Source organism: Drosophila erecta, unplaced genomic scaffold (genome assembly GCF_003286155.1).
Source record: "Drosophila erecta strain 14021-0224.00,06,07 unplaced genomic scaffold, DereRS2 tig00000126-arrow-pilon, whole genome shotgun sequence".
Taxonomy (NCBI): Eukaryota; Metazoa; Arthropoda; class Insecta; order Diptera; family Drosophilidae; genus Drosophila; species Drosophila erecta.
Genome location: NW_020825209.1, coordinates 9,174,232 through 9,197,590, shown reverse-complemented (window position 1 = coordinate 9,197,590; position 23,359 = coordinate 9,174,232). Strand labels below are relative to the sequence as shown.

General features: G+C 45.0%; 1 protein-coding gene across 4 annotated transcripts; it reads left to right on the top strand.

The window, feature by feature from the left end:
• Positions 1-69: 69 nt before the first annotated feature.
• Positions 70-23,341, top strand: LOC6550782 (thyroid receptor-interacting protein 11). 4 transcript variants are annotated; one of them, XM_001978043.3, is made up of 7 exons: positions 70-682; positions 749-841; positions 16,126-19,001; positions 19,672-19,835; positions 19,896-20,099; positions 22,287-22,562; positions 22,624-23,341. In XM_001978043.3, exons 1-7 carry the CDS (start codon positions 449-451, stop codon positions 22,971-22,973), a joined length of 4,197 nt encoding a protein of 1,398 aa, XP_001978079.1. In that variant the 5' UTR covers positions 70-448; the 3' UTR covers positions 22,974-23,341. The 4 variants fall into 4 exon arrangements, with proteins under 4 accessions (XP_001978079.1, XP_026838259.1, XP_026838260.1 ...); XM_026982458.1 differs by having other exon boundaries at positions 16,129-19,001; positions 22,624-23,143; XM_026982459.1 differs by lacking the exons at positions 70-682; positions 749-841 and adding an exon at positions 2,987-3,311.
• The last annotated feature ends 18 nt before the right edge of the window (positions 23,342-23,359 follow it).

The following is a 23,359-nucleotide window of genomic DNA, read 5'->3' as shown; positions in this document are numbered from 1 at the left end:
TTGAATTTTGGCACTTGGTTACACAGCAGTCAGCTTTTTGTCATGCACCTTATCGACCAGTCTGCCCATCGCCAATCGATAGCTGGCCCAAAAACAATAACAATAACAAAATCAGCTGACGATAGGACGTCGGATATCGATACCATATCACAAAATAATAATAAAAATAATAATAAATAACAGAAATAATACTACTAGAACACAAACAAAAGCATACAGGGCTTGCACATTCTTTATCATAGCAAACAACCGAATTGCATTTAAATTGTGGAACGAAGTAAACAAATCAGCTTGAGTTTGTGCCACTGCCACGCAAAAAAAGTATCGTTTCCAAAAATCTAACCAAACTTCACCCGAAATTCGCGATTCACTAGCCAAAAACGGAGTGATCTCGTCGAGAACAGCCACGCCCCCATCCGCCCACGCTGCCCATAAAAGAGCAGCGAAGATGTCGTGGCTGAACAGCAGTCTCAGCCAGCTGAAGGGCCAACTAACCAATCTGGCTCAGGAAGTTCTGGCCGAAACGGCAGGACCTGGCGACTTGGAGTATGAGGGACATCGAGCAGGAGGTGCTAGCGTCTCAGGCGCGGAGCAGCAGGCCACGACAGCCCTGGAACTTCTGGCGGAGACCCAGGAGCAAAAGGAGCAGCTGGACAGGCGGTGCGAGGAGAAGGATCGTGAGGTAATGCCAACTCACAGGCACTTTTGCGGCTTCTCCACTAATGGCCATCCAACTCCCCCCTTTCAGATTGCCGCCCTGCGCCGGGAACTGTCCAAAACCAAGCAGAATCAGGAATCTAAGCTGGCAGCCAGCCCGACAGCTTCGCGGGAACCGCATTTGGTAAGTGATGTTTGATCCAAGGGACCTGCAGCTGGCCCCCAGGCCATGCCACATCCGGTGCCCATTCCGTGTTCCAGGAAACAGTGCACACCAGCGTGGTGTGGTGTTTGCCCGGCTTTATCTTTTAAATAAGCGATAAACCCAGCTCTCGCGTTCTCTGTTTCGCTTTCGGCCGCATATCCCTGAATTAATATTTAAACTGCGATAAGCTAGGAGTCGGCACTACCCTAGTTTTATCTGCAATTCTCGATGTTACCTGATGCCACATTCTATGGTCCACACAGAGAAAAATTAATGCAATTTCATATGGTAACTTTCCTTGGCATTATTACAAATCGTTAGAATTCACGGATTTCTGTTTCCCCAACTAGTTTCCATGTTTTAATTGACATAAGTGGAGAGGTTCAAAATAAGACAAGCTTTCGGTTGCAAAGAAATATGTAAATAGTATAGTATTATTTCAGTTTGGAATTACATTTCAAAATAGTGTTTTTGAAGCGCAATGTCATATGCTTGAGCTTAACTTTTCGCTACCTAATGCTGGCTCCATTTAACTTTCTCCTAAATGCATTTAAATTTAAACCATTCATCTTTTTCCCCGTGCAGCGCGTCAGCTAGAAAACGAAAATATGAAGCTTCTATTTGATTTCACATTCGGTGGTATTTGATGCCTGCTATTTGCCTGGCTGTCATAAATCCCTGGTCTCCTTTTCGATCACCCCATATGCCTGTTGGCCTTATCTAGGCGTTCTGTTAACCCTATCGCTGCCCTCCGTTCGTCAACTGCTTGTTCAATTTACCGAATTATTTCTGATTAGGCAAGTTGCTACAGCGCAACCCCAAGTGCCTGCTATTCCCGCTAAAACTGCAGGGTTACGGGGTTGCATTTGGAGCTATTCGCTATCATCATTTGGGGGCTGGAGAGCTATCAGAAGCACAACTGTACCTAAGGTAGACACAAAACTATGCCCTATCTTCCATAGTCAGTTAAATATACACAAAGAGCGCTTCAAACCTTGTAGAACTTGTTTTAAAATAATAAATGTCCTGTCCAAGATTTGGCAATTTTTTAGATTCTTAAATATATTTTGATAATTCTCGAAATAATTAACTATTTTCAATGAATTACAATGTGTTATGGCTCAAAATTGACCGTATTTCCAATTCAGTGCTTCTTAAACTTCTTAAAATTATAAATCATACTTCCAATTGTTTCGCTCAAATTTAAACACGAATGTTTCGCAATTGCTGAATACTATATGATATAAATTCATCTTTATTAAACGTGCTTATATGCTTTGTTCTAAATCTGGTTTTTGTTGCCGCTTAAATTGGTAAATTGATCTTTTTAGTTTTGGCCATCACTACGCATGTTCTAAATTTGTTTCCGATTAGCTAATCGAATATGTAAAAATGAGTTCCTATCAAATATACGTAACAAGAATTATAAGGGAAAATTGCATAATGTAGTATTCAGAGATAAAACATATATATTATTTTCTTATCGGAACTGGCGAAATCTGAACAGTAGGCGATTGGAAAATCGATATTGAAATCTGATATATTTTTTTCTTCCATAGTAAGCGATTTGGATCTGTTTTGGCGGATTTTTTTTATAAATTTATCCTCAAAATTTAATTTTGACATATGGTATCTCTAGTCTTCTATTTATAATGCGCATCTTCCTGTGTTGGCTATGATTTCAATGGCTTAAAAGTCATCGTTTTATTTCTATATTTTTAGGTATATGTTTGCCATGATTTTTCCTTTTGGGTTATCTCGCATGTACTATCTATGGCTATCTTTTGGATCGATAGTTGGGTCACCATATTGTTTTGCATAATTGCGCCAGGCGACCGCGATAAGTGTGCCCTCATCCCCATCCTCATCCCCATCCCCATTCCCATCCCCATTCCCATTTCGATCCACATCCCTCAAGGCCCACCTCCAACTCCACCTCCACTACCACTACCACCTCCAACTCCTCCTCCTCCGTGGATATGGCAATCTGCTCCTGCCATTATCATCCCCATTAGGCGGGCATTTGGGACATCTGCATGGCATGGCACCATGGTTGGGTTATCTTATCCGGGCCAAGCTGGCCAGGATCGGGGGGTTGGTTGGCTGGATCCGGGGGCCTATAAAAGACCGGTTCACCTGCTGACTGTCATTCATTTGGTTCCGTGTGATCGATTCACGTAGGCCCGCATAAAGTGTTAATTTCTACTCAGTTTCTTTCTCATTCGGTGTGCACAGTTTTGGCCTGAAAAACTAAACAAAAAAGAAAAACGCAATAGAAACGCGATTTGCATTTGAAAATCGTGTGGAATTTTACTCAAAAAGGAGAACAATTTTTCGTAACATTTTTTTTGTTTGTTCTTTGCATTCATTTTTTATTGCCGGAAGTCTCGCGACGACTGCAGTTTTTTTTCGTGTGTTCTGGTGTGTACTTTTTCTCTATTTATTTTGGGTGAGTTGAAACTTACGTGGATGGTGTGTAGTTTTTTGTGTTCATTTCCATATGCAACAGGCAAATTAGTCTAATTGTCAAATTTAAAAGCGCAATGATTTGGTGATTTTCGGTCAGGAATTAAAACTCAAAAACCCTCGACACGCACCTGGCGTTGATAATGAGCTACAAAAAATGGGCTAAATGGAAAATTAGGGGATATTTTTTCACTAACGTCCATGGTTCAAAAGATAGTTTATGTAGGCAAACATGTTTGTCGAAATATTTGGGTTTCTGGATTCATTGTGTAAATATTGAAGTACATTAGAAGTTATCTGGCTAGAACCTTTTAATATACCTAATTAATTGGAAGACGAATAAAAAATGTCTAGTTATGTAAATTACGGAGTAATCATCATTTACCTATTTGTTTGTGATATAGAAATACGAAACTTTTATTGTCATTTAAACAAACAGTTGATAAACAAATAGCTTTGTAATGTATCATCCAAAATCGAACAAGAGATGGCGCCACTCAACGGCAACGAGCACCGGAAATGCGCCTTGTTTTTGAAATCGAACCTATAAGTTTTGTAATTTGGACGCCCATTGCGTATGTATTTTTTTATATATGTTCATATATATTTTCCTTACTCAGTTTTCTGTAATTATGTACATCGAACGTTGCGCTCCATGTGCATAATAATCGTAATTATCCTACATTTAGAACTCCTCTGCTGATGGCGTTCATCTTGCACAGATTTCATTAGAGCGGAAATGCTGATTGGCCGCTTGGTTGGCTCACCCGCTTGGGTCAGTGGGTGGTGGTGGGGGGTGTTCAGGTGGTCCAGTGGTCCGGTGGGCAGTTGCTCCATTTTTTCATATTATATTTGATTTTGGACACGTCAACCGTCAAGAGCCAGAGCGAAACCGAAACCGAATCGAGTTCCATTTGATAAACGCGGTTTGTTACGCTCGGCCAAACTGTGTCAAATGTGTCCCAGCTGCACTTGTTACTACCTCAGTTTACCTGGAAAGCCCCCGTGCCGCCAACCTCCACATTCTACCCAATAATCGGGCAACTGTGGGCGTTATTTCCCCATTGGCCACGGATCGCGAGTGCTCCGTGTCCGATATGTCATAATTCTAAACGTTTTCATTCCCAGTTCGCCAACCCCGTTCCCTTCAAGCCCCTCACATTCAAATTGGCATGTTTTGCACTGGGGGCTAGAATCAACTAATTGGAGGAGCTGCGTAGCTTCCTGATAGCTAATGAGTTCCTTTCATCACAAAAGAGGGGAATATTTTCAGATAAAATGCATACCATTGCCTCGCAATTGATTTAAATGATTACTCCTAAGTTTATACTCATTTTTTAATGGCATAAACGCTTTAGATTATCGCTACGTATCGCGCAAGTGATCCACATATTATTTAGAGCCCAACGAGTCACAATTGGTGGAACATGGCATGATACCGATTGGGATTCGAATCGAAGATGACGCTTAAATATCAAATATCCTATTAAAATATATGATAGGCAAATCATTTACACAAGCCTGATTAAATACAGATATTTTATAAATGGAACTGGGTTTTCCAATAGTGCTACCTCTTTTTTGTAAAACACCACTTCAGCAGAGCAATTAATTTTGAACATTACTGAAGCTATTAAAATCGAATTTACCATGGCGAGGGTAACTCTTTATCCATAGAAGTCCACTGAAATGTGTCATATTATTTTGAAAACGTATTTAATAATCGCCAGTAACTATTATTTGGAGCTGCGCTTGTGGTCAGCGAAATCATTCAGCTATGATGATGATGATGAAGATAATGCAATCCAATGTTGTTGCATTCAAGCACGAATGAAAAATACATTTTTGTTGTTGCCTGGCTTTTTTGTGCAGTTGCTGTCGTCGGCCAGCCACCCACCAAACTAAACAAAAAATCCACAACCCACCACCCACCGAACCCGACTCCAGTTTCTAGCAACTGACCCACGGCCAATGGGATGTCAAACGTTGCATGTCACTAAGTGCAGTTGCAGTTGCAGTTTAAGTTGCTGCTGCTGCGCTGCTGCGTTGTTTTTGCTGTCAGTGGAGACCTGCAATTATTTAATAACATTTGTTGTTGCTGATGGCTGACATTGTTCGGCTGCCCGTGGGTTCCTATAAACAATCAACGAAGCGAGCGACCAATTTTCACTAACTGCCGCCAACAACTTCAAAAACTTCAACGGCAAAACGTGGAAAATGGAAAATGGTTTGGTACGCAACAAATATCTTGGTCCAAATCAATTTGCTGCCTGTGAATGGGGACTTTAGTTTCAGCTTCCAACTCATTCTCGTTCTCAGTCACTTCCACTTCCACATTGAAAGCCCTATTCACATTCACATCCACATATCCACAAACCACGTCCATTTCCGTTTCCATTTAGCTTCGCGTGCTTCTAACGAGCCGAGTTAGATTTTGAGGCCTAAACGTCGCTGTCGAGGGGGGTTGCTGCTGCTACAGCTGCTATTCATTTGCCAGAGTTGCCATGGCCACCAGTGAGTTGCTCAATTGACGTCGCGTTTAACCTTCGCATGTAATTGCATGTGTTTGGAGCCACCTCCTGAGATCTCAGTAATCAGATGCACATGAAGAACTGTGGCGCTGAGCGTAGGGGTGCTCTTTGATTGTAGGGGTTTGTGCGATGGAATAGGGATTGATGGGAATGAAATTCCCTGGCAGGGTTGCCATCATCATGTATGATGTCTGAAGGCAACTCCTTAGTCAATCATTTCAACTGCGATACGTGTCACAGAGACCGCACTTTAAATGAAACTTTGATTGCAGATTACTTACTTTTATACACGCTTGCGATCTTTGATCTATAGATCTCCATACTGAAACAATCGAATCCCCCAATTTCCTGCCAACGCCCATGCCCTGCAGCTCAGTTATCGAAACTGGCCAAAATGAACTTGTCACGCAAGCTACTCGCTCGCAAATCGCCATGTTTTGGCAGATTTGTGGCATTCTTTTGGCTGATTTATATCGAGGATTGACAGATTGACGAATGGCCGGTGGCCTTCAATTGGAGCCCCGTACTCGCATTGTCTGCCTGCTGATTCTTTGACTCTATTCACACAACCTTCCTCTGGGCCACGTTGACAAAACGCTGGTGGCTTGTGGCTAGTGGCTAGTGGCTCTAGGCCAGGTGTATATGGCTCCGTGCCCCCGACTGCCACCACCCCCTTTTTAGCAATTACGCAGCACCACCCACACCCCTCTGGCCGAGAAACAGCGCACCATTTGAATCCGCAGTGAAAAATCTAAAAATCTGGCTGAGTGGCGAACAAATGCTAATAAGCATTAAATTATGAAAAGATTTTTAGTTTGCAGGCCAGTCGGGCCGTAAATGACGAAATTTAAGCATCCATATATTTATGGCCCAGAGTTTTTGCACTGGAAAACTACTGTGGCAAACGAAAGGGGGCGCGGAAATGTGGAAAAGTGGCAAAAATGGAAGGGGGCTGCGTTTCGGCGATTTTTATTGGCAAGTCGCGCAGTTGCATAAACACCGGCGAACGGCGAACGGCGAACGGCGACGACACCAAAATGGAAATATGTTCACCTGTACGCCAAGGCAGAAGCCACAAAATGCAGCAACAACAAAGTGTATAAATTTCAAGCCACGAAACCAAAAACTGCTAACTAAAAAACGACAACCGGACAAGCCGGTGAGCACACAAAAAACCGAAAGAAAATTAAAATAACTAACAAAAAACCAAAAACAAGAAAGAAGAAACTAAAAACTAGAACGCCCAAATGGCCCATAGTCCATAAAATAGTCGAACAAATTGAGCGAACGAACGCAGCGATCTCCCCGCCACTCTTGGCATTTTCCAATTAGCCATTTTCCCTTTTCCATTTTCACAGCCCCCTTTTCCAACAGGCCCCAAAAATATATAAGAAACTCCACTCCACTTGAAAGGCTTTCGTTTATTTGAAGGTTGCATAGGCTAGGTTATAGGTTACAATTGGGTTATAATATATATAGGTTATAATTAGGGCATTTTAACTATTTTATCTTAGTATATAAAAAAAATTTGGTTGATTTCTCTACTTTTTACATAGTTTATAGATTTTAACTAAGAGTATATTTCACTTAAAATTGTGTTCCAAATTATTTATTCAAACACATGCAGAGTCATGTTCCAACTACGATAACCATTAGTTTTTATAAAAAACCTACTGTGTTTGCTCTAGCTTAAATGGAAATGCATTCGTTTGCGTACAAGAAAAGTCATTTTCCCCTCTTCCTATTTGCATTTTCACTTAGTTATCGTTAAAGGGATCGTGGTTGGCTCAAAACGAGAGCAATTGCAGCGTGGCAACCAGAAATAATATATACATGTATATATATATGTATGTTTTTATCAGATATAAAATGCAAAATGTAAAACGGAATGAGTGAGGCCCGTGAATAATTTGGAAATATCTATACCATATCTTATGGAGATGTGATTTAAAAAGTAAATATGTGGTATTTCCTATAGGACAAGTCTGAAGATTGTTATAACTCGGACAAATTATGTAGAGGATGTATCTGACAATTAGGTTGCAAGTATCCGAGCTCCTAATCGGAACTACGATCTTTTCTTGAACTCCAGTTCCTCGCAACTGTATCTGTATCTTCAGCATCAACTCCATCTTCAACTGAGACCCTATGCATGTATGTATATGTATACTATATATTCGCGTCTATGGTCGAGGTGTGCATCTTAAATGGAACGGTAACGAACTGAACGAACTGTGCGACCGAATTGAAGCGCGTTATTTGAATTTGATTTCTTGTCTTGTCTGAATTTTAACAGCAACGTGTTAAATGAATGCCAACACAAGAAACAGCCGGCGGTTCGGTCTTCATCTTCATCTCTATCGGTCTATCTCTATCCCAATGTCCATTTCGAACGTATCCGTTGCCGTTGTCAGGTAACTAGTATCTACCCGTCCGGAGATACTCGCACCTAGCCGATCGCCGATCTCCAAGTGCTATGTATGTGGCATGCTCTGCCCATTTACCTTGTTCTTCAGCAACTTCTTTGCCGATCCCGATCCCAAACCGATCCCAAACCGATCCGAGCTGCTCTAGATCGAGTTGGATGGGCGACGTCAGAGCTTCGTGCTTCCGTCATCGATCCGTCTATGAATGGCATCCGTATCCGCCATCCACATCTGGGTCTCCAGCCGTATCTTTCTCTATTCCTCCTTCGGTGACCGCTTTCTTAAACTTATGCACGTACCGCCTTTGTGTGCTGGTACCGTGTTTTCCACATATTGATCGAACGTGTGCAAATAAAATACAATTTAAATATTTATTATCTTTGCAGTTCGTTAGCATCTTGTATCTGCTTAAGGCAGCGGTGTAGTGGAACCTACTCTTGATGGGGTACTTAACCTAGTTTATTTTACTGGGATTTAGTTAGGAATCGAGGTGGTTTTTAGAAATATTCATTCATGTTTCCATACATTAGTTAACTGTTTCTTTATATTGTATTATCGCTCAATAATTAATAATGACTGATGGTAAAACTGAAGTTCTATTGCTATAAGGACATTTCTACCCCCTCTAGTTACGCCTCTGTTTTGGCTGCGTCTATGTGGCCTCAATATGGAGTACTATCCATTATTTCCGTCCTATAAATGGGGTTTTCTTCGACATATTGCCCTGCTGAAGAAAGCACAGTGGCGTATTCACCGGAGATGAAACCGAATTGGCTGCGAGGAAGAATTTATTATACAATTGATTTCAACAATTGGCGCCACAAAGACGGTCACTTTTGTGGGGTGTGGAGAAGGGGGAGGGGGTACTGTACTTAACGCATGTTAACGCCACTGTTAACTTGCACGCCCGATTGATATGGACGTGGAACAAGGAAGCTAAGTACAAGGGTCCCCCCTTTGAGCGATTCGCTTTGCACTCGCAACCGAACGAAATGCATTTGAAAAGCGTACGGAGTGCATTGGTGTGTGTTGGTGTGTGTTGGTGTTGCGCATTGTTGTGCTGTTGTTACAGTTGCTTTTTTCCCTCCCATTGCTGATAAAAGAAAAGCCCCCAAAACTAATTAACGCCTGCAACGTGTTTGCTGCCAGTATATAATGGCATATACCTACATTTTGTACATACTTATACATACGTGTATATCACCAAGCATTGATAGTGTGTCTCCCTCTGCCTCCCCCTCCCTGCCAACCGAAAAGGTGCGAAAGAGATGGCCTCTATGGGCTAGGGGTCTAGACCGCTGTGTGTGCTGTGTGTATTTCTACCTTCATGGGTTGACTGTATTTTTATCTGCTAATTAAACACAGACGCTCGATTGCGCCAGTAACAAATACAACAGAAACAGTGAAAACAGCAACTGAAACAGAAACAGAAACAGAACAGATACAGCAGTAACAACACAGCCCGCTTAAAGTCAACGACGTGGCCATATGGAATCACTAGAAACCCCATATACCACATAATATCATATAATACCATATACCATATGATATAGCCGAAAAAACACTTTGGAATTGTGCTTGCACAGCCAAAAGATGATACTACATGCGTCCGGTGTCGTTTTTCTCCATCACTTGGGAAAGCTAGGAAACTCGGCTGGTTATCTAGATGGCACATACTGTCTATGTAGCCAGCTTTTTCTCGCATCCTGCCATCCCATTCTAAGCCAAACCTTTTTTACCCCGGCGATATCGGGCTTATTTGTTTTCTTTTAACAACTTGCTATCTTTGCGCTCTCCCAAAAGGAGCACAAATGGGGGGAGCCTCGGGAGACCCCATCAAATACAGTGAAGTGTCTTAAGCTGGGATATGTGTTCAAATGCAGTTTGATACAGCTATATTAGGAATACTTTAGAGATGCAACACAAAACTTCGATCCGAGTTCAAAACCACCTGATGAAACTTGTTCGTTACACAATGCAATGCATGTATGAAAGATGTTGGGAACAGAGGTTCTTGAAAATGCAGAGTTAGAAGGTCGTGATAGAGTTGTCGGACTGTAGGGTGTATTTCAACGGCGGTGCAGCGTCGGCAGAAGCGACAAAGGGGCGGTAGGACGGTTGGGGGCGGGGCGGCAGAGGCGGTACAGACGACTGATGCGACCGGAGAGCGGACAGCAGAGAGCATACACCACTAAGCGCTGAGAACAAACAAAATGAGCAAAATAAGCAAATAAAGCCGTCTCCAGCGGTACAACAACAATAGCGGCAACTACACCATCGCACACACACATACACACACATTAACAATTCTTTAAACAACAAAAAAACGAAGGAAAATAAATAAAAACAACAACAACGTCGCTTAATTTCAAGTTAAATAGCCGACGCGCATTATTTGAGTTTTGAAATGGAGAGCAAGTCGAAGTTGCTGGCTACGTGTGCATATCGCCATACATACATATGTACATATGTACATGCATACATACCTATACCTATCCAAATCCATGTACGAATGCCCATGTATCCACGTCCATCCATCCCATCGAGTGAGGTTATGTACGGCTGCCATGATAAATGTCTTTCCATTTTATCCATTAAACCCGTCGGCGCTATCTCCCCATACAGCCCGGTTTTTATCTCTGATTTTATACCTTTCACATCAAACAGAGTTATGAATCACAGTCGCGATGGGTGGATTCATCAACTGAATGGTTATGTATGTATGTCCTTTGAACTATTTTTAAAATAGGATCCTAGCTCAGCAAACTCACCAAAGCTTTGCGTTAGCCATGATTACAAAGCCTGAACCACGCAGTTTTAAAATATATCAAGTGGTACCTGTAAAGTCATCATTACCAAGCCATACAATTCCAACGCAAAAACGCCTATCATATAATGACATGCTGTAGTTTGATAAAGAAAATTACTATGTAATGGGTAGCTTTCGATATGCTGGCAATGTGTTTTAATTAGCCCCAGATAATAGAACTGATCTTGAAGCTGGCTTGGCGATAATATTTCGTTATAAGCGAGTGCAGTTCTTTTTATTATTTATATTAGTCTAGCTGAGACCTTTGAGAACCCTTCAAACACGGTATCATCGGGGCGCATGTAGCTATTTTTAGTTAAGAACTAGAGTTCGTTTCGAAGATTTGATGATCCTTTTTGCGCCCTCTGGCGTCTCCTTCCCTCGCCGGCTGGCCGTCTCGCTCCCCCGCCGATGGCGCTTCGTGCCCGGCTTCGCGTGTTCGGCACGCTGACTTCGGCTCTGGCTTCGTGTGCGGCTTCGGCTGCAGTTCCGTCGCATGCGATAGCCGGTCGCTATTTCCCGCGGCGCACTGCACGCAACGATCACTCGTCGATCGCTCGCTCAGCGGATCGGACGTACCGGTATTATCGCTCCTCCGCCGCCGCCTCGGTCGCAGTCGCTGCTCGCGTCGGTGCGGCGTTGCCACCCCTCGAATCCGAAAGCCCGTTAAAAAAGTTTGAAGTAAACTATATTCCTAAACAGAACTTACGTGTTGCTTCTTTTTTCCTATCGTTGCCTTAAAATTGCAACGCGTAATGAAGTGAAAAGTTGACTCTTGTTTTTTCTTTGTTTTTTTTTTTTTGCGAACAAAACCTATTATTTTTTTGATTTGTTTTTGCTTGTGCAGTACGGAACGGAGTAGCTGAATGAACAAATAAAACTAAGAATATTGAGAAAAACGGAAGATAATTTCAAGGCAGAGTTTACTGCCCAGCTGCCAAATCGAAATTGAAAATCGCCGCTCAGCTGACGAGTAAAAAACTGTAAGTTGTTGCTAAATGTAATTGTTGCCGTCAGTTAATAATGCCCATTAACTTGGCGGCCAGCCGGGTGGTTCAGGGGGTCAGGGTGGGGGGCGCGAAAGAGACGGGGCTAGTCGCAGAGTGACTTGGCTTAAACTTGAGCTAAGTTGAGTTATTCCTCGCTTTTTTAGCCCCATCTCGCTTTTTTTTCGTTTAAGCCCGCCTTGACTTTCGACTTTTGTCGCGTCTTGACATCTCCTCTTATTAACTATGTAATTTCCTCTTGGTTTTTATTGCACTGCATACACTAAATTATTGTGTTTATTATTACCCATTGCCCGAACTCAAATTGCGAAAACATGGCGAAAAATAAAGTGTTCTAAAGTGTGAAATGTGGAGTGGCATTTAAATACAGAATTATTATACAAGTCTATTCCAATATGAAAACGTTTAAATTCCAATTTGTACAGCTCTGCTTAGATCGAATTTGCCTTTTACTGACGGATTATTAATCTGTCAAACAATTGTCTCTATTTCTTCAAGATTGTTTACTCTGTATTTCAGTATTAGTTATAAATCTTGTTGGCTAAAACACCATAAATTGTCTAGCACAGCAACATGTTCTTCCAGAAACCACTTAAGATTGTGTCATCACGAGAAGAGCACGTTTTCCAAGAGTCATCCCTGCAGTATGATATACACTACAGTCTGGCCCAAATGCGAGCAGACAACCGATTTCGAATCGGAACGGAATGGGGATTGGAATTCCGCAGATAAGCATTTGAAACTTTCCATGGGCTTCCGTATCAAGGTGGAGCACGGCGCACCAGCCTAATTGAGTTAGTTCTTATCGTCATTGTTTCGGCCATTTAACACTTTTGTCAATTTCGATTGTGTTGCTATCAGGCAGTCGAAGGAGATCTCTTTCAAAATAGCAATTACTATACTTAATTTAGTAATTTTATTATATTAATTTTCCCAGTTCGAACCAGCTGGTAATAGGTCTGCAATCTAATTCATTCCATTGTTCAGGGAATCTTTAAGTCGCTTGTGAGCGAAGAACTTAGCTCAGCATTGTTCCCATTGTTCCCTCGGAAATCTCCGATTCGCTGACACAGACTTCTCAGAATCGCCAGTGTTTGAATTTCGCTGCAAAATGACGAGAACCAAACACCACAAACCGAAGTGCACAAATCGACAAATGGCCCAAAACTGGAGCACATTCTGATAAGCTCCGATTCGAATTCCGTATTCCCCGGCTCGGGTTGCGGTATCCTAGACGAAATCAAGAGTAAGTATAGCTGGATTCGGATCGTATCGCATACAATCGAGTCGGAGGGCCGTTCCCTCGGGGGAAAATAAAGCACGCAACCCTTTCCCGGCAATCGGTTAATGTTTATTTATAAACAAAGTACGAAATCCCACTGTCAGGAGAAAGGGGAGAACTGCGGATATCTTGGTGGCATGGCCCCGATAAGATAAGAATTCTCTGAGCCCTGGAAGCCGACGTCAGTGGGGTGGCATGACTAAAGCGAAAGCGATTCAAATTAATATTGATCGAGCAATGCTCGGCACATTTTTGTTTACACTGCCCGATAATTGCACACTTTTCGCTTTTGCCATTCGTACACAAATACTCTTCCTTCAGCAAACCGGACCCGCTATTTGATAGCCATACGATTAGTATTAACAAGTTTAATTCCAAGAAAATCGTGCGTTCAAGAAGAATTTTCAGAGGCCCAGATGAAAACTCATCGGAGCATATTTACATTTTAAGCTACTTACTTGGGGTTTTCCAAATAGTGGTTTATTCCTTAGAAGCTCAATTTCAAGAGAAATTTCACTATGCATATATTATTATAGGGTTTTAAAAGTGAGACGACAAGAGCAACAAGTTAATCGGTAGGATTAAGTGCTATTTAAATAGTACTTTGCTGTACGCACAAGCTTAGATTTGCGCTATCAAATTTCAGTTGTATTTCTTTTATGGGCGGCGTGACACATATGTGTGCTATTTTATTTGGGAAATATGAATTGCGAAACTATTTCGAACTTCCGGTTGCCAGGCAACCCATACCGCTCCCTTCGAGAAACCCCTATAAAACCAGAGAAACCCAGAGGACCGACAACCTGTTGCTTAGCTTAACCCCTCTGAACACACCACCATTTTATCTTATCGCGCTGGGAATTTTCGGTTGATTTGCTCTTGTTTTTTATGGCTACTCAGTGCGTTGTCTCTGCCCGCCCATATATCTTTCTATACGACCTGCCCATATAGTTCATATCGTATCATATGTGGTATCGAAACGATGACCGATTGCATTGTGGATCGTTGAGATCGGTGGCAGAAATTGTGCCCTCAAGATCGCGGAGCGACGAGCGTGAATAATATTTCCAATATTTGTTAACAAAACACAAGTGTTATTTCACACCCAAGCTACATGGCAGCCATGTTCTCGGTTCCACGTTCTCGATTCTCGATTCTCCACTCTCCATTCTCGGTTCTCGATTCTCCGCAGGCAGTCCATGTTGATAACCCAGTTTGCACAAGTGTCTTTTCGGCGCTTTCGATACCCTAACCGGGCCGAGGGGTACAATTACACACCCATGCAGTTAAAACGGGAAAGTGGACTGCCGGCCGAGCAAACAAACGCAGCGCAGACCGACGTCGGATCGGCGGCTATATAAGTGGATATATACACATATCCACATATGCATATGTGTATTACGAGCCCGACTGCCTCGAGTTCCGAGTGTGGGAATGGCATTTCTGGTAGTTTCCTCTCAGGACTGCTTGGGCTTATTTGCTCTCTCATGCTATTTGAAGAAATATAGGTATATAGGTTCTTGGATCAAACAGTTTCATCAGCACTATCTACATATATTGAGATAAAGAGAAGCGCTGATCTTCATCCTTGGATATCAGCTAAATTCAGACAGGAGTATAAGCGGTACCATATATATGGTAATACCAGGTTAGTTTATACAATACCTGTTTATTTTCTTTTGTAATTTGGTCGTATTCCTTATCTGAGCTCTCATTAGTGCCAGTTATATTGGTTATCATTAGCGAAACTGTATTCCAAATCACTAAGCCTTTTCAAATGCCTGGCAAAAACGAACCTTTGTGATTCATCGCCGTAAAAACAGAGATGTGTGCATAGACACATGCATGTCGTTTGAGGTAATTTTAATTAGCTTGCCATATTTTTTCAAATATTTATTTCGTGGCCCGTTTCCCGTTGCTCGTCGTTGTTAATTTTATTCAACCCATTTTTTTACGGTCCCGTCCATTTTGTTGGCGCCCGCTAAGCGGTCTCGTCATGGGTTTTATGGGAATTTCGTTGCTGGGACCTTATCGCTAGGGTCGCCAGCGTCGCAGTCGCTCGTGGCAGCGACGCTGGCAGCGACGGAGGCAGAGGGCAGCCATCTTTGCTCAACTCATCCATAAACTCATTAACGCGCGCATGTCTCATGCCTTCTCTTTTTTGCGGGCGGTACTTGCACCTGTCGTCCCGCCTGAACCCACCTCCTCCGCCTCCTCCACCCCCTGCCCCTTCTCCGCCGGCCATTAGCGGCTGCCAATTGACCTGGTTTGCTAATGAGCCAAGAGGGGGAGGGGAGGTGGGTGGACTCGGGTGGCCAAGTGGCCAAGTGGGCGACGCATGCGCAACAAGTGCCAGAAGATTGCGATTGGCGACTAGGATATAATGAGCTCTGTGCTGTGCAAGTCAGCCAGCCAATCGAAAATCAGCTACGGAGCTATGGATAGGATAGGATACGCTATCTTACAGATGTATTAATAACTAGGTATTATATAACTAAAACTGGGAAATAAACACTGCAAGTACATTCGTAATGGCTGACACGTTTCAAAAGACCTTCCAAAACTTGCAAGTATTTCAGAAAGATTAATGAATCCCCGTTTTTGGAGACTAGTCAAAATGGCCATTTGTTTACAAATATCAATTAAAATGGGCAGTAAGAGGCCTTAAATAATACCCTTAATTTGGTTGAGACTCTAGCTAATATGTGTGTTTTCCCCACTTCCATGTTTCCTTCACTGCAGCAGAATGAGGAGCCCAATGTGGAGGACAGTTGGTGCTGGGAGCCCGATGGAGGTAACGAGAAGGGTGTCGCAGGCGCAGGATCGGGCGATTCGGCGAGGAGAGATAAGGAGTCCGAACTCGTGGACATCGCACTGGGGAACAACGATGTGGTGCGGCTGAACAATCGCATTGCGGAGCTGGAGCAGCTCAACGCACAGCTCAATGCCTCGCTGGAGGAGTTGGACTCGCAACATGAGTTGGCCATGCGGGATGTGCTGGAGCACAAGACGCAGCTGGCGGGTCAGGTGGCGAGTCTGAAGCAATTGCAGGCGGATCGCCTGGTGGAGCACGAATTAGCCAATGCCAGGCAGCAAAAGCAGTTGGACGAACTGCGGCAGACGTCCACAGTCGCCAGGGAGCAGCAGGAGGAGCTGCAGCGGAGGGTGGAGCAGCAGGAGTCTGAGCTGGTCGAGATGCGAGAGCTGCTGGACAAACGTCGCCAAGACACTGCTGAGCTCATCGAACGCGTGCGCCTGGCGGAAACGGAGCGCGATCGGCTGCTCAAGGATCTGGAGGAATCTCAGCAAGCCAAGGAGAAGAAGACCTCGGAGTCCTCATCGAACAGCTCCTCCACGGGCAAGCACAGCGAGGATGAGTTCATTGTGGTGCGCCAGGCGGATGCCACGGGCTCTGGCTCCGCTTCCGGCTCGGATCGCGATCCAGATGCCGACGTCACTTCACCGCCCTCCAAGGAGAAGCTGCGCGATCGTCTCGTCTCCCTGGAATCACAAATCTCGGAGCTGTCCCTTACCAATACCCAACTGCAGGATGCTCAGCTGGAGAAGCAGCTGAGCATCAATTTGCTCGGTGAACAGCTCGTCGAATTGGAGAAGCGCCTGCGACTCAGCGAGGCAGAGAAGGAGCAGCTTCAGCTGGACTTGCAACTTCGCCTGCAGCAACTGACCGTGCAGAACCAGGAGCTGAAACTCCACGCGGAGGCTGAGCAGGAGGGTCACGCCCAGGATCTGGAGGAGCAACTGGGAGCTCTGCGCGAGGACAACCAACGTCTGCGCCAGGAGCTGAATACCAGCATAGCACAGGCCAAGTTCCGACAGGCCATTGCTGAGGAGAAGCAGGAGATTACGGATCTGGACGACGCGGACTCGGAGTATGGCACCTTCGAGCTGGACAAGCTGCGCGCTCTGCTCCAGGCCGAGCTGGAGGATCGCCTGGCCAGCTCCTTTCCACAACAGAAGCTAGAGCGAGCCTGGAACTCCCTTAAGGATCGCTGGCACCGACTGGATTTGGTGGAGCAGCGACTGGTGGACGTACAGAACCAACAGTTGATTAGCGAGCACGAGAAGAAGACCCTCGAGGCGGACATCTCGCAGTACATCCTCCAGTGCGATGAGCTGATGAAGAACAATGAGTTGCTGCTCAACGAACTAGACAAATACAAGCGCAACAAGCTGGAAACCATTGAGGAGCACCACGAGGAGACGATTGTACAGTTGGAGGCCCAGTTGGAGGAGGCCAGACAGAAGTTGGAGGCTTCTCTGTGTAGCCAACAGCAGATGGAAACAAAACTGAAGTCTAGTCCGGAAAAATCTCCCCTGGACAGCGAGCTACTTGCTAAAATAGAGCAGAAGGAGCAGGAATACTTGCTGTTGCAGGAGCAGTTGGCCTCCGCCAAAACGGAAGTGGCCAATAGAACCAAACTGCTGGAGAGGAATGCGGAACAGTTGACTAAACAGCAGCAGCAAAACCAGGCAGATCAAAAGAAATTGGAAGAACTTTCACTCCTGCGGGAAACATTGCAACGTAAGGAGGAGGATCTAAAGGAGCTGGAGGAGCAACTAACAGCCGTCAGGCAGGATCTAGATGACATGTCCGTGCAGATGAAGATCAGTCAGGATCAGCACAAAATCCAGCTAGCCAATCTCCAAAATCAGTTGCAAGCCGATCAGGAGAAGCTAAGAGAACTGCTCCAGACGCAGGACAAGCTAGAGCAGCAAAAGGAGCTCATGGAAGTCGACCAGAATCAACAGATTACCATGATCAGGAAGGAGCTGGCCGAGACGACCAATCAATTGAGTGAGTGCCAAGAGAGGCTAACCGTCAAGGAAGCTCAGCTGGCGGAGATCCAGCAGCAGTTGCAAGAAGTCAACGAGGAACGGACAACGTTGCAGGAGCAACTCCTTAGCAGGGAGCAGGAATCTGGCTTGGACTCCGAGCAGGCAAGCCGGCTTCAGGTGCTTGAGCATCAGCTGCTGGCCAAGGAGCAGCAAATCCAGCTAAACCAAGCTGAACTGGATATATTACAAGAGACTCTTCGAGGCAATGAAGAGCAACTCCTGGCCAATAAGGAGCAGCTTCAGGCCAAGGAATCCCAACTCCAGGCCCTGGAATCCCAACTACAGGGCCAGCAAGCTGCCGATGAGAGCCAGCAACTCCAGCAGACCATCGATGCCTTGGGCCAGGAGAAGAATGAGCTGATCCAGGTGCTGCAGCAAAAGCACCAGGAGAACACGCAGTACTATGCGGAAATCCAGCGACTGCAGCCCTTGGAGCAGCAGGTGAAGGAGATGGTCAAGGAGCGCGAGAAGCTGCAGGATCAGGTCGGCTTCCTCAAGGAGAAGTCCGACATACTCACCACCAATCTGCTGACCGAACAGACCAACCAGCGACTCCTGCAGCAACAGCAGGCGGAAGCCCAGGAGCAGCAGGCCAGTGCACTGCGGGATCTGGAGCGTTTGCGCGCCCATCTGCTGGAGATCGAGGAGCTGCACACCCAGGAAACCGTGGAGCTGCAGCGCGATCTGGACGAGTCGCGCTCCCGTCAAGCGATCCTCGAGCAGCAGGTGTCCAAGTCCAGCACGGCCTACACATCAGCCAGGTAGGAAAACCGAACAAGTTACAGCTCGTTGGTGGGGGTCACCTTGGTTGCCATTGGCTGATATATTCGTCATGCCGGCGATAAGCGATCGAAGCTGGCTAATTGCATTCGCCACATGTTCCCACACGATTCCAGTTCCAATTGCCATTCCACCCACTGCATCCCGCCGCCGGCGGAATCGGACCATGCAAATTGCCATCCATATTTCCGCATGCCTGGCAGCTCGCCTTATCGCCAGCTGGCAAATCAATTTCGAGCTGGTTGGATATCGTCACTGGGTGCTCTTGCGTAAGGGTCCTTTCCTGGTCTGCGGGCACCAAGATGCTAGTTTAGGCCGCGATTCAAAGGATTTGAGGTTGGAATAGGGGGCTTCTGATGAAGCAAACCAAGTGTCAATCAACTCATTGCGAATATTCCAAACAACTTAGTGAGTTTAGATTTTAAAAACTAGATTATGTTATTGAGAACTTGCTGTGGGTGTTATTAAAATAATTAGATGAAGGCATTCAAAGTATAATGACACTGTGCCTGGGAAAAGTGTAGACTGCAATTTGGATCTGAAAGTAAGCACTTATACAATTGTACTAGAGCACCAACTGATATGAAATTCCAATGAGCATTTCTTAGAGCCATTAGTTCCAATGTCACTTACCTTTAAATTATCCCGCAGCATCCGTGCGAATCAGCAGGCGGAGACGCTCCAGGCGCAGCACGCCCTGCTCCAGCAGCAGCGTGACGAGCTGTTGGCCAAACTGGGCCAGTACGAGGATCGGGAGCTGAAGCAGCAGGCGGCGCTGACCAATCTGCAGTGTGCCCTGGAGCAGTTCCAAAACGGTAAGAACACACACATCTATAGCACAAACCGATGAAGACTAGCCCGGGCTGCCATTCCAGACAAGGACCACGACATCGAAATGGCCACCCAGAGGATTCGCCGCGAGATGCAGGCCCAGTTGGACCGCCAGGGTCAGCTCCAGCTGGAGATGAGCGGCCTGCAGCAGCAGCTGGCCGAGGCCAATCAGGGATTGCGCGCTGCCGCCCGGCTCTCGGATCAACTGGAGGCTGGACAGCAGACGATCGCCGTGCTGCGGGATGAAGGTGAGTGCGGAGTGCCAGCGGAGCAACTGCAACTGCAACTGCAACTGCAACTGGTTGTTGCGGTTGTTGCGGTTGGGGGAGCCACCAACAAGGGGCTCCCCACAGTGTGCTTGCGCAGCCCGATTGATTTGACTAACCCAAAAGCCTGTTGAAGCACCTCCGGGATTCCCGGCATGTACTTAACCCACGGTGTTGCACCCCGATCGAAATTATACACACGTACCCATTCCCACTAAATCACGCATAAAACTGGGAAAACGTTTACAAAATACTGCAAATCATTTAGCTTAAGAATGAGAGAGAGAAAGAATGCCAGTGTGCTTGCCAAAGGAAAGCAATAGTAATTAATGTTAAGATTGGAAGAAGAGAAAAGTGTCACCTCACACGATTCTCAAAGGTAAATATCAGCTGGTAATTCTGGGAGCTAAGCCTAAATATGAAACACTCGGAATTTCAGTTGGTATCGACTTTTTTGAATTGCATTTGATCACCATAAGCGCAACAAACCGAAACCAAACACCACAAAAACAAAAAGCAATCAACATAAATTTGAAAATAAAAACACACAGAAAAGTACCACAAAAATGCAAAAAGAAGGGAAATCAATCAAAATGACTCGTTAGATCGCACCTACGGCACGTGGCAATCAAAATCTATTGGCTGTTAACTGCTCACGTCACCACAGGTAATCCAAAATCCAACTAACTTGTCCGCTTTTGCGTCCGTCACAGACTGCTGAAATACCCCGTCCAAAAAGGAGGTACTCCAAAAGTAGTCATTTTTAATAACCCATTAATGTTGCACCACCAAAACCACACACAAAAGCCGGAGAGTACAGAAGAAGTACACTGAAAACAATCCTCACTAGGCGCCTTTGATGTTGTGAACTAATTAGATAGTACTTTGTGTATCCTTAAGTTCGAGTATCTGTGATTTGTATCCTTAGAACTTCATGTTGTTTTAGTGTTGTGCAGAACATACTTGAAAATGTGTCAAAAAATACAAACATAATTAAGTGAATGTATATTTTATGCAGTATTATGATGTAGCATTTCGTATTTATCTGAACACATGCATTTTTGAAGTAGAGTATTAAAGCTTTAACCCATTGCTGCCCCACCCCAAATTACTGAAACCCGTATTTGTTGTCGACCGCTGCTTACTTTTAATGTATCTTTGGCACTTATTATTTTACCTATTCTGATTATAATTTAATTATGATTGTGTACAAGCTATAAGTATGAGCGTGCTAGCACACCAGACACACCCAGGGACAAGAAACTCTATGCTCTATAAACCGTATAAACCGTAAACCGTACCATCCGTTATCCGTAATTCGTAACCCGTAATCCGTACAAAGAAAAAAACCAAAGAAAAACATAAATAAAAACCAGTACCAATTGTATCTGCAGCATTGAATAATCTCAATTTGTAAATGTGAGCGGTTTGAGCCATTTGACGCACTCACTTTGCAATTGGAGATTGCTCGAGACTGCGGCATATGCCACATTATTATGTACACACCTTATGTATAGCCTATATATCTACCGCCTCTATCTACTCTGCATGTCTGCATTATGCATATATATAAATACATATATATATATCTGTACGTATCTATCCCTATGCATCTGAATATCGTTTGGATATGCTGTCTGATCTGTTTCCGTTGTCGTATCCCCTTGTTCTCTCTCCTTTTTTAGTTTGTTATTTTGACTTTTTTTTATCTGTAAAATTTGCATTTGAGCGAACTTGCCCCGTCTACGTCCCAAAAACTGACCAAACCCAGCCAGCTGAGAGCAGAATCGAACACCATCGACCAGTGGAGTCGAGCAGAGTCGGAGTCGGAGTCGGAGTCGGAGTCGGAGCAGAGCAGTCCGACGAGTAGGGCATCATTCCCGCGACGCAGTGAAGGATCGGCTGTACGAAGGAGCAGCGTCTGTACGGTTGAGTATTACATCAGGTACTGGTGTGCCTTAAAACCAACAACCAGTACTTATGTCATACTACGCCGTGCACGGATCGCACTAACCGCATGACCAAAAACCACGCGCGCGCTTCTCCCACACGGATGTGCCATGAGTTTCACTCACATGCCCATGCCTCTAATTGAACTCCCTTTGCCCCATTCCGGTTACTAATCACCGGTTACTAATGCACCATGTTTGCTCCTTTTCTCTTGTCCAGTGGAGAGCCTGAAGGAGGCGAATGGCCAGCTGGAGCAGCGGCTCAGCAGCAGCGAGAGCAGCCAGACGGACAAGATTGACAAGAGCCTGATCAAGAGCCTGCTCATCGGCTACGTGGTCAGTGGACACGCGGGGGATAAGCAGCAGGTGCTGCGCATGATCTCCTCTGTGCTGGACTTCAATGCCCAGGAGGCGGACAAGGTGGGACTCAATAAGCAGCAAAGCAGCTGGCTGGGCGCCATTCTCGGTGGCGGTTCCGCTCAAGCGGCGGGATCAGGTGAGCGACCATTTCGAAATATACCTCAAGTGCATATCTGATATCAGTTTTCATCCAACAGGATCTTCGCGTGGCAATGAGAACCTGGTGCAGGCCTTCGTTCAATTCCTGGAGCAGGAGTCGCAGCCGCAGGCGCAATCGCGACCCACGCTCCTCAGCCTGACGGGTCAGATGGATGGCGCCACGTCCGCCGGCTCCAACACCATCTCCACATCTGCCACCTCATCTGTCCATCTTCCGCCGGCGGCCCCATTTTCACCGGCGACACCAGCAGCAAGTCAGCAGGATCCTGCGGCTCCTGGCACACCGCCAGTGGGTGGCTCCCCACAGTCGCTGGCCATGGGCTCCAACGAATTTGCGCCGACACGCAATTCCAGCTCGATATTGAAAGACATCCTGAGTGATTCTTGATTGTTGTAGAGTAGTCGCATCTTCATGTTGTCGCGTGTTTTTTTTATTGAATAATTTAGCATATTTTAATCCAACTTGTAAACGTGGAATTGTCGCCCGTATGCGCAAACGTATGTCCCGCATATATCTCGCTCTATATATATATATAATTAATTATATATATCCCCCAACTGTACAATGTCTGTGTGTGTATATGTGCAACGCTAGCAACTTGTAAATATGTAATATGCAATTTAAACATGTCGAGAGCAACAGCCAAAGTAAAACCCAATGGTTTTGGCCCCTTTTGCTTGCCCGTGACACGCCTTCACAGCGGCCTTGCTAATGAGCAGCCGCCTAAATAATAAAAACAATTAATACTTAAACCACACCATGGTATTTATATT

Coding starts and splice junctions, on each gene's coding strand:
- LOC6550782 (XM_001978043.3), top strand. CDS start 449: ATGTCGTGGCTGAACAGCAGTCTCAGCCAGCTGAAGGGCCAACTAACC. Junction 683..748: donor GCGAGGAGAAGGATCGTGAG/GTAATGCCAACT, acceptor CCCCCCTTTCAG/ATTGCCGCCCTGCGCCGGGA. Junction 842..16,125: donor CTTCGCGGGAACCGCATTTG/GTAAGTGATGTT, acceptor CCTTCACTGCAG/CAGAATGAGGAGCCCAATGT.